General features: G+C 35.3%; 1 protein-coding gene across 1 annotated transcript in view; it reads left to right on the plus strand.

The window, feature by feature from the left end:
- RALGAPA2 (Ral GTPase activating protein catalytic subunit alpha 2) overlaps positions 1 to 5855 on the plus strand; it is a 397768-nt gene extending 391913 nt beyond the window's left edge. Inside the window, exon 40 of the mRNA XM_051975852.1 lies at positions 1728 to 5855. Coding sequence (XP_051831812.1) covers positions 1728 to 1882 — 155 coding nt within the window. The 3' untranslated portion in view covers positions 1883 to 5855. The remainder of the gene's footprint in view (positions 1 to 1727) is intronic.
- Positions 5856 to 12354: the final 6499 nt, after the last annotated feature.

The raw sequence follows: 12354 nt of genomic DNA on the forward strand, positions 1-12354 counted from the left end.
CGAGCTACCCTCCTGCTTTCTCCCTGGGGAAAATAATCAGAATGTTTCTCCTCCTAATCCAGAACTAACAAAGGTCTACTTTTTCACAGTTAACTTCTTTAAACACCAACTCGTATATTACATTTATTTGCAAGAGAATACTTTTCTCTTTTCTTTCCCTATCTATCTCTTCCCTCTAAAATATACATCTGGTAAGTGAAAAATAATTCAGATTTATAATGTGAAGTTGCTCATATAATTGCTTGTTATGTATTAAGTACTTCAGGATAGAAAATTGCCTGGAATTAGCAACTGAGTCATAGCTGGGATCTGTGATAGAGTTTGCTTTTTTTTTTTTTTTTTTTTTTTTCTTTTTTTAGTTAAATGCTAGTACATTTCATTAGCATGCTCATTTGATGGGGAGATGCATTTTAATGATCCTTCTTTGTCCTACTATGACAAAGTATGGCTCCCTCTCTTTGTCATGGGCAGCCTGATTTCAAAGACAAAACTAGTGGGAGGGAAATAGAGAGCTCTCATTCTGTGTGCTTTATCAACTTTACTGAATGTCTGGGTTTGGCCCAGAAGAAATGAGAAAACACAGGTCCTTTTGAGGTTCCCTTTAAACTACTGATTTTCGGTACACACCAAGGAAGTTGCTGCTGGTGGTCTCAGCTTGCTCTGCATGCACTGGAGATTGTTGGAAAGACTGATTTTAAGAGTGCTCAGTGGCAGTCTCAAGCCAGACCAATGGAACGATACAAGCTATGTGTAAAATAATTTCTGTGATATGGCCTGAATCAAACGACTCTGAAACACTAACTTGAAAAGCAAACCCCTGAAGAGAAGCCATGTTAATAAAATGATAGAAGTACAGCTCTTGAACATTTTCCTTATGGGAAACCTAGGCGATGACACAAGAAAGGCTGATGAAATGGCCTTCTAGCTGACTGAATTATCCTGGGGAAGGCTGGTCTGCAGCAGCAACAACTTGCCTCTATTGCAGGAGACATTCTTGTATTCCTCTGAGTGTGATTAGAAGTCCCTGGGAGAAGCTAAGAACTGCAGATGGGCAGGTTTTAAGTTTATTCATTTTTTCCAGAGGTAAATAGCTATATCCCCACTTGTGTTCTGGCTCAAACAAGCTATTTAATTCTGGCTTCTAGTCATAGCCACCTTGGAGAAATAATTGAGTTGTAACTTAATGTGTCAGATATCAATGTGTAAATATTTGTGGATACCTTTGGCACCATCAGGGATTCACAAAGCTTTGCATAAAGTTTCTAGAGGCTCTTTGGAGTACCAATAATGTGAGGCTTTGGACTTACTGTCTAGTCTTGCCTCTTTATATTCTCCAGTTTGCTTGCGAATAAAATATCTACATTGGGCAACATGGAATTTAGAGCTGGAATAGGGCTTTAGAAAGAAAACTGAAGCACAGACATTCCAAGTTACCTGCCTGGTGTCATACAGGTAGCAAATTGGATTTGAACTGTTGTCCTCTTTTCTCAGATTTGGTTCATTTCCATGTTACATACCTGCCATACATTTAAACACTTAACAAAGATCAAGGGTAATGAAAATACTAATATGCTTGATGCCCATTAGAATGAGAAGGCAGCTAAATTGAACCCTGCCACTTAATTTACACATCCATTTCTCATCAACCCAATCTTTTTTCACATGGACCATTGAAGAAAAGAAGCCTTTAACTGTGCTCCTTTGTCCGTTCTCTCCTTCTTTTGCAGATAGTCTCACCACCAGTGTGAGTGCTGACCTTCCTGTTTCTGTTGGAGGAGAGTTGGCTGGTCAGACATCTCCATCACTAACCCGTGCCCCCAAACTCAAAAGCTCTGGGAAACTTCGTCGTTCTGCAAGTGCCCTCAGCAAATCTTCGAATTAAAGTACATCAGAAATGGGTTCAACTCAAAAAAAATTTTTTTGAGCTAACTCAAAATAGATTATATCAACAATTGTCTGTATACTTCACAGGATGATATTTTGTGCTATAAATTCCTTCCAAAGAAGAAAAGAAAAACTCATCTCCAAACAAGTTTCACTTCATTCTCCCTTGTTCGTTTTTTGTGTGTAGACTAGGAATAGGAAATACAGGGAATCCTACATGACTTTTGATGTGTATCACAGGTAACAGGTTTTGTGTAACTCAAGTACTTTTTTCTTATTTATTAAGGCAGAAGCACAACTGTCATAGGAAGATACAAAACAGATATTGAAGCAGATTGTTTATGGAATTGTCTTTGGTTGTATTGGTTTTATTAATATTCGCTCTGATCTTAGGATTTGTGTTTTACTTTGAAAAAGCTTTCATCATCATAGAAAATCGACTTGCCCCAAGGGCTTTTCCTCATGGCCAATAAGTGATTTCACTTCAGTTTGATTCACTCACCTCACTATCTAGTCAGATATCAGAATGTAATTTCCCACCAGGTATCCACTAGCACTATATAAGTTTTAACAATCATCTGTAGAGCTACCAGATCATAATTGAAAGATATAGCATTGAAGATTCTACTTTCTAGGAACCCAGGTCAAATCAAATTTTAGCAATTATAGCAAGTTCTCATTCAGTAATAATTTTTAAATGGAAAAGGATGAACAGAACAGTATTCACTATAGCAAAATTTGCTTAGCTGAACAGATAGTTTAAGTTCTGCACTTTTAATCTGTAATCTTTATTGTCCATTATTCAAACCTTGAAATCTGCTTTCATACACATATTGTCATTATAACAGTAACTAGGATTTGATTAGCATTCTTGAAGGACTTGAGTTCTGACATATAGTAGAGTCTCATTTGCTAAAAGCACTTTGCTCTTTATTCCCCAAATCTTAACTTCAGCATTTCTTTCACAACTGTAACCATAGAAGAATTTCAGCATATAGATAACATTTCTTCAATCTGTTAAGCAAGCCACAGATACATATTGAGAACTGACATTGAGCAAGGTATTGTACTAGACATGGAAATTAAAAGCCAACAATTACCTCTATAGAATTACTGTGTGCCAGGTATGAAATGCACTATTGAAGATGAGAGGCCAGTAACACACAAGAAGAATTGCCTGGTGTTGACCCAGCTTCTGAGGAAATAGATAACTGTACTTTGTGACCCCAGTCATTATTTTATTCTAACTGGCTAATGTTAAGAGATCTACTAAGTAACAGTACTGAATTCAGTAGCTAGTTATTCAAGCTTCAGACTGCACTAAAACTTTTGGGACATCAGGTACGTTCTTTTAAGATTATCTCCAAAGTGTATAGATCCCCATTAGCCAACTTTGAACTTTTTCATAAACCCAGTCAAAAGGATGAGACAGTGAGATGAGTGTGAGCAAGGCAGTACTGGCATCTGGTATTGTGATGAATGCTCAAGGTCACAGAAGAAATTGGATCATGGAGCTATTAACCCTTCCTCTTACTTTTTTTTTCCCTATTCATTTCCCTTCATATTTTCATGTAGTTACTATGTGAAATACCTTTCTGACAGCTTTCTTTTTAAGGTTGTTGTGAAAGCCTGCAGATAAGCTATATGTACAATTAATCTATTCTTATGTACACAACCATTTTAACTATTTGTATGCCACTAACTTCAGGCAAAACAGTAGAACCTGTTGTGTGTGGAGTCAACCTAAAGTTCTTACCTGACTTTTAACAATGTATGTGAACCTAGTTCATCAGGAGTCAGAAAACTTCTAAGTAGTAACTTTTAGGAAATTAGGTTCAGACCTTCTATTCACATTGCTCTGCAGGCCATTGAATTGTGTCCCATAAAAAGTTTAGGAATTAGAATTCTTTTCTAGTTCCTAGAAATATACTACTCTCCTCCCCCACTCCCCCCCCCCCCAAAAAAAAAGTAGTATATGTGTAACCTGAACATAGGAATGTAGTAGGGACACTCCAAGCATAAGGGGAAATTCAATCACTTCAGATTATTTTTGTTTTGTAAAATGATCTACTTATATAAGTATTCTCTGACTCCTTATCACAGACAATACCAAGAATTTTCAAGATTTTCAAGGTTTTTTCCTGATTATGCCAGCAAATACCTCATGCCCATTTTGTTATATTTGAAATCTGCACGTCATAACAAAGGCAAACAGCCATTTCACTTTTTATTGTTTATGTTTTTTAAACAATGTAGAACAACCAGACTAATAGGCTAAATAAACTTTTGGTTTTTAAACTGGGAGTTAGCCCAGAATTCATTGAGATAACTATTTAAGGAACATATAATCATCGGGTATCATGAAAACATGTAAAATAACTGGCTTTTTTAGAGAGGTAATGATGATACATATCGACATATAAGAGGGCCAAATTAAAGTCCCAACTTTCTTAATAATATTACAATGGCCAAGCTTGTGTTGCTATATTTCAGGGCATCCTCTGGGCTGGTCTTCCCACTACAAATTCTGATTGTCAGAAGCTTGTGACCAAGATCCTGCAGTTTGCTTCAGGATAGGCACAAGCATATTCTAGTTCATGCTTTATTTTCTGTGACAGAAAGGGAGGGACTAATTTCATCTGTAATTTTTATGACCAGAAATTACAAAGGAAAAAAAAATTGCTTCTTACTAGAGGTAATTTATATGCTTGGTAACAATTTGATTTTTTTTTTTGAAGAAAATAATTTTATGTACAAATGAATTTAAATCATTTTTACTATTGGGGTAGCAAATGGAAATGCTCATTATCTCACTTAGAAAAGCAAATATTGTACCTTCGTAATAAATGCCTTTCAGCAAAATTGAGTTGATAATCAGTCAGCACACACCCCTAGGTACCAGTGCTGACAAATCACATTAGCAGGTCAACCATCTGTGAATTAAAGTGTCCCTAATTAGACCTAAATGTGATAAGACTTGTTGGCTTTAAGATTGTATTAGGTATATGGACTTCTTCATTGGCATGTTACTCTGATGCGCTATAACTAAAAACTAATGTAGCAAAATCTCATGGACTGTTTTGTTCTTTAAAATACTACTACTAAAAAAGGGAGGCATGAAACTCCTAAACTAGAGAAAAGGAAGAAAATTCAGCCATATCAAATGATTCTCACAAGTGTCTTTAAATGCATGCAGTCACTGATATAGGACCTAGGAACTACAGGGTAAGGATAGGGTTTGCAGCTTTGGATTTGGTGGCTTGTGTTGATTGGCCAAACCCTGAGCCTTATTTTTTTTTTTTTAAATCATGCAGATTCATATAGCAATGCAAATAATCTCTAGATCTTTCCTCAGGTCTAATTAATCTGTTCTTACAATATTGAATTTGTTTTTATCATGTTGTATAACAATTTGAGGAATACTTTAAAACTTACTGTGACTTCTCCATAATTATGGGTTTTTTTCTATATGTGAAACTGAATTCCCTGTGGGACAAGCAATTACTTTTAGTGACATTCAAAATCTCTGTATGATATATACATTAAGTGAATGTTTTCTGTTTCCACATCTACAATGTTTAGTGTGTGTGTGTGTGTGTGTGTGTGTGTGTGTGTGTGTGTGTGTGTAAATAAGGAAAGGTATTTGATAAATTCAGTAAAAATTAACTTATAGTGTGTCATCTCCTTTTGATTTTTGTTTTTCCTTTATTTAATTTTGCTAAAACTCAACATTAAGGTTTAAGACTAGATGATTTTCCTAGTCCAGCACTGGATGTTACTACTCCTATACAAACTGATCTTGAAACTGTCTTTTGAGATATCTCATCATTTCAGAGCAAGAACTGCTAGCAAAGGCAGAACTAATCCCTGAAAACAACAGAAAGAAATTGTTCCTCTTAAGTACTACAACTTGACTTGGGAGTTAAGACTCTCTTTTGTGAAGTATGTTGATAAAGTAATTTATAAAAGTAGCGCTTGTGTGAATATATATTTATTTACTTTTTTGATTATTTGATGTGAAGAAAACATATCGCATTTATACAAAGTGAAGTAATTCAAATGACATTTTCCCCTAATGATGACCCAAAAGCTTACCTTCTAAAATTATACAAATTCAGTGGTGCATTAATTAAAAATCTCTCTTTATCTATAAAATGCTAAGAACAAAATAAAAAGAAAAAAGCAAACTTGTTGAAATAGTTAAACTAAGATTCAAAAACATCAGTTTTCTATCTCTCCCCCTTTAGTGTTCTTCCATTCTAAACTTCTGTCTACTATATACTCTAAAAGTTTTACATGGCTAGTTTTCTCATTAGTAAAAACAGATGGCTATTTACACATTTATTTCCATGGATTTTATCCTTTATATCTAAATGAGCTTACATAATTTATGTGACATTAGTCTCTCGTATAGTATCATTTAGGTTAGGCATAAAATAAGAAGTGTTAGAAGCAAAAGTGAGGAAATATTTACAGATCCCAAAATATAAAAAAAAAAAATCATGGTAAGAATTCTAGCATTATTAAGGATTCCACCATAAAGGATTTAGTAAAGAGACATGGCCAGAAATGGAACAAGGTAAAAGATATGTTTGAAATCCATGCTTGTAAGGGAAAGCCTATGTCAGTAAGATCACAGATATCATTACCATCCAAGCACCTGAATGAAAGACATAGATTTAATGATCCTTTTCTTTGAATGGACATACACAAATGGTGGCTGTAGCATCTTGTATGGCAGACAGCAGTATCATCCTGATAACTTTGAGGAAGTGCCTATCATATCCCCTTGCTTAGGGCCTTTGCCCTGCTCTATTAAGTAAGGAGCTCTCTTTTCTGAGCAGCATTAATGTGGACTCACCACATGAAAGCAGCAAGTTGCTAGGTTATATTCTAAAGGCATTAAAAAAAAAAAAAAAAAAAAAAAAGCTAGTGCTACTTGAAAAGAAGCCTGATTTATACATTGACAACATTAAGAAGAAAAACAACTTTGGAAGATTTTAGAACCCATCAGGGTAATGATAAACCACATTTCCAGATGAAACATATCACCTTCCTCCTGCCAGAAGACCAGTGGACTTAAAATGCAGAAAGAAATTCAATATATTTTAGACATGGTCAATGGAGAATTGGTTGTAAGTGTTTTTGTTTTTTAAATTATTCCATCTGAAAAAGGGAGAATAAAGTGGGAGAAACAAAATAAATTCATGTTAAAAAAGATGAACTTAAAAATATAGTGAGATAGTTGGTTTCACTACGAACTTGGGAGGGCAAGACAATTTTTGAACCATAGTATAATTAATTTTTTTTATTTCACATGACTCCAAAATATACTTGTATTTGTTTATGAGCTTTAAAATCACTCATTAAGCTAAAAAAAAATGGAAAACAACAATAAAGAAGATATGCCATTTTCTTTTCTGGAATTAACTTTGATTTGGAGACACTTTTCCTCACGTTCTTCTGCTAACCAGAAGTATGATTTAAAAGTATATGTATTTTAATGTACAGTCTCCCAGCTTAAATTCAGTAGCTTGCATATCCCCGAATATAACCTAGAAGGTTATCAATCTTTAAGTGGTTCTCAATCTTTAAGCCTAGAGATTTGTGGTAAGCTGCCACAATATTTTTTTTTATGGGCACAAGCCTGGTTAGATTGGATTTTACTTAGATTCAATTAAATGCACAGTGCCACTGACTAATAAAAAGGCAAATATAACTTCTGTAAACAATGCCTTGTTTATATTTTCAGTATTTTTCAAATATATGTAAATGTTTTTCCAATTAATGAAATATAAATTCAATTTAACAGTAATAGATTGAAAGAAATTTTTTGTTTTATATTATCAGTCAACAGATGACGATATAATTGCTATTATACAGAACATTTAATTTTGACCCTAAACTGTTTTAAAAGATAAAAAGTGATCTAGATTAGGACTTCTTGAACTTTTTCCACCTAAGACTTCCTTTTTACCTGAAAAATGTTTATACAACCCAGATATACAGGTATATAAAATAGGTATATAAATAAAACATTTACTGATAATAAATGATAATTTTACAACCCCCACATTTAATTAGTCCCCATATGGACTAGAAGATTGAGAACAGAAGTAGGAATCGGGACATTTCTGCTAAGGAGTGGTCTCATCATTAACTCCTTGGATAAGGTACTTACGTTCCAAGACTTGTTGTTTTTTCTTTTGTACAATTAAATTCATACCCAGATCTCCAAAAATCTAAACAGATCTGATCTCTGTTAAAAGTAATGATTGTGTAGTGTAATGATTTTATTTTTCAGCGTTACTGGCTTAGCCATTGTAGTTTATGATTTTAGATTCTAGGGTAATTTACTAAGATAAGAATACCTTAGAGATTGTGGGTTTGGTTCTAGACTGCTACAATAAAGCAAATACTGCCATAAAGCGAGTCCTATGAATTGTTTGGTTCCTCAGTGCATATATAAAAGTTATGTTTGCACTATACTGTAGTCTATCAAGTGTGCAATAGCATTGTATCTAAAACAATATGCATTCTTTAATTAAAATTACTTTATTGCTAAAAAAAAAAAAATGTTAACCATCCTGTTAGTTTTCAGCAAGTTATAATCTTTTGGCTAGTAGGTCTTGCCTCAATGTTGATTGCTGCTGACTGATCAGAGTGTGGTTACTAAAAGTTTGGGTGGCTGTGGCAGTTTCTTAAAATAAGAACAATAAAACAGTTTGCAGCATTAATTGATTCTTCCTTTCACTAACACTTAGGAGACCATTATTAATTAGCCTAATTTCAATATTGTTGTATCTCAGAGGAGAGCTAGAGAGACAGAGAATGGCCAGTTGGTGGAGCAGTCAGAACATAGAGCATTTATCACCTTCTTATATAGGTGCAGTTCAGACGCTCCAAAACAATTACAACAGTAATAATAAAGGTCATTAAAAATAGATCACCCTAACAGTTATAATAAATAATGGAAAAGTTTGAAATGTTTCAATAATTACCAAAATGTGAGATGGACACAATATGAACACATACTATTGGAAAAATGATGTTAGACTTGTTTGATACAAGGTTACCATAAACCTTCAGTTTGAAAAATATATATATCTGAAGTGCAGTAAAATTAAACTTTTCAGATTCTTCTTCCTTTAAAAAGCTCTTCAGTCTTAGAACCCACTTCTTACAATTCCAGGAATGTAGTAATGAATGTCTGCTTTCCTTGTTCTGAAGGGGCTCCTTCTATGTGCTTTTGTGGAATAATGATGTATAAAGATGGGTACTAGGTGGCACAGTAGATGGACCACTGGGTCTTGAGTCAGAGAGACTCGAGTTCAAATCTAGCCTCAAGATACTTCTAGCTGTGTGACCCTGGGCAAGTCACTTAGCCCTGTTTGCCTTCACTTTTTCTCAAATATAAAATGATCTGGCAAGCCATTCTACTATCTCTGCCAAGAAGACTCAATGGGGTCACAAAGAGTCAAATATGACTGAACAACTATCAGCGATCTATGAAGAAGAGATTCTTACCCACAAATCAATGGGTTCAGGGTCAGCAAATCTTCAGGAAAACACACTTAGGCCAAGAGCAAAGTTTTGACATAAACTCTTGTTGGTTCTGAAAATGCCCAACGAAAGACTGTTGCTGGAAACAGTGTTCTACAAAGCCTAACTTTGACTTCCTTGCTTCAGCTACAGGCCAAGGATTGAAAATATTTTTAAGTTACATATTTCTGGCTTATACCAGGATTACATAACTATTTAAGTGAATGCTGATAGGTTCTTATCCCTAGTGTATAGTCAAGATTATCTTCCCAGGACAAGGGTGATATAGATATTAAATGTCTAAGATGGGATTTGATTCAGGTTTTTTTGATTCCAAGACCAATTTCTGTCAACCTCACAACCAGCTACCCCAAGATTCTTTAGGATCTCTGTCCGGCATTCTGTCCAACCCTGCTGACCACTTGCCCACTCTTCTTAGTTTGTCTGCTGTGGGTATTCATGATAACTGCTGGGTTCTAATTCTCCTCCTACCTGTAGAACCACTCCCCTATCATCTTAGCCTGAAGGCAGTAGGAAGTCACTGAAGTTTATTAAGTAGGACCTGTACTTTAGAAAAGCTCTTGTGGGAGACTAGATTGGAGTGGGATAAAGCTTAGGCAGATGCATCCATCAGCAGGCTAGTGCAGTAGTCCAGCCTTGAGGTGATGAGGGCTTGAACTAGTCATAGCAATGTCAGAAAAGGAATGTATTTAAGAGATGTAAAGATTTTAGCAACTGCTTGAGTATGGAGAGGGAAGGGGGTAAGAGAATGAGGAATCTGATTCCTAGTTTGTGAGCCTAAAAACTGGGAGGAGGATGTTGCCTTCTACAATAAAAGGGAAAGTAGATAGGGGGAAAAGTGTAGGAGGAAAGATAGTAAATTCTATTTTGAATAGATTGAGATAAAAATGGCTACTGAACATTCAGCAGAGAGAATGGGGCAGGATAGCTAGATTTAAGAATTATTGGCATAATCCAAAGAGAACTATGGAGACTGATTGTGGCCCGAAGCATAGTATTTTCATTTTTTGTATGTTTGGGTTTTTTTCTCATGGTTTTTCCCTTTTTGGTCTAGTTTTTCTTGCACGTGACAAATATGCAAATATGTTTTGAAGGATTATACATGTATAACCTATATCAGATTGCTTGCTGTCTTGGAGAGGGGAAAAGGTAAGGGAAAGATGGAGGGAAAATTTGGAACACAAAATCTTACAAGCATGAATGTTGAAAACTAACTTTCTATTTGGAAAAATATTTTGGAAATTTTGGAAAAGTAAAATATTATTGAGGGAAAAAAGATGATAATTAAATCTGAGAGTCAGTGAGATCATCAAGTGAAATAGCATAGATGGAGGAGAGAAGAGGACCCAGAACAGAATCCTGAGGGACATCTGCTGTTAAGGGTTTGACCTGGAGGAGAAGGTAGAGAAGGAATGGTCAGAGTGGTAGAAAGAAAACAGGAAGAAAGAAACGTCCTGAAAACCTAGACAGAGCATTGAGGAAGAGTGAAAGATGAAAATGTCAAAAGGCTGCAGAAAGGTCAAAGAGAATGAATATTGAGAGAAGGGCGTGGCATTTGGCCCCAAAGATCATTGATAACTTTGGAGAGAGCTATTTGGCTGACACGATCAGATAAGAAGTCAGATTCTAAGGCAGTACGTTCTTTCTCCTCCCCACCTCTTGGACTCTGACTCTTGATGTTCAGTTTAAGTGATACATCCTCCAAAAAGCCTTTCCTAACCTCCAGATTATTAGTGCTGAGCCTCTACTTACCAGAAATTAGTTTGCATTTATTTCATGATTACTTCTCTTTGAAGCTATTATGTATTTCATTCCCATAGTGTATGCTTCTTAAAAGTAAAGCTACCTCTTATTTTTTTACTGTTATCCACAATACCCAGAACAGGGCCTGGCCCATGATAAGCATTTGATCAGTCATTTTTCAGTGCTCTCTCACTCTGTGATCCCCATTTGGATTTTTCTTGAAAAAGTTACTGGAGTGGTTTGCCATTTTACAGGGTTAAGTGACTTGTCCAAGGTCACACAGCAACTGTGAGCCAGAGTTGAACTAAAGAAGATGAGTCTTCCTTTCCTGGCACACTACCCATTATGCCATCTAGCTGCCTCTGATTAGTGTTTGTCAGTGTCTATTGGATTGGATGATCCCAGGAAAATAAAAATTGTCCTTCATTCTGAAACACTAACATACCTATTCCTTTAGCTTTGTTCTCATTTCAGTTGTCACATGTTGAGAACTTTGCCCCCAAATTACTGATCTTTGTCATCTTGAGCACAAATGCTTTGTGTTTAATTGTCTTTAATCAGGAAAAGAAAGGCAGAAACTTCATGTTAACACATGAAATTTCCTATAAGAAAATGGCATTAGGATTGCTTACATAACAGATATTGTACCATAATCAGTGCTTCAATGCAATGTTAGACCTAGACTTTGCTCACTAAATGCATTTATAGTCAATTTGAGCGATAAGACAGAGAGGCAGGGAATGATGGTATTGGGTATCCAGGTGGCACGGTGTGTAGTATGCCAGGAAGGAAATGGCAAATCAATTTAGTATCCTTGCCAAGAAAATTCCAAATGGAGTCATGAAGAATCAGGAAATGGTAGTGTTTCTATACCTTTTGGGAGAGAGGAGTCTTAAAAGAGATAAAAAACATTCTAAACTTTTTGACTTTTAAATCCTTCCGCTTTTATGTTTTAATCTTAGCTCTACCACCAAAAAAAATGAATTTTTTTCTAAGATGCTGTGATGTTGAAATGTTTTTTCTGATAATCACTCTTCTTTTTTTAAAGTGATAAGTCAAAACAAATGGAAAAACTTGCTCCCTTTGCATTGTAATTTCTTTATAGGTTCCCTCACACTCCACAGCTGGTATCAAAACCCATTACATTCTTTTTATCTTCAGCCA

This window comes from Antechinus flavipes, chromosome 2 (assembly GCF_016432865.1).
Source record: "Antechinus flavipes isolate AdamAnt ecotype Samford, QLD, Australia chromosome 2, AdamAnt_v2, whole genome shotgun sequence".
In the NCBI taxonomy this organism is placed as follows: domain Eukaryota; kingdom Metazoa; phylum Chordata; class Mammalia; order Dasyuromorphia; family Dasyuridae; genus Antechinus; species Antechinus flavipes.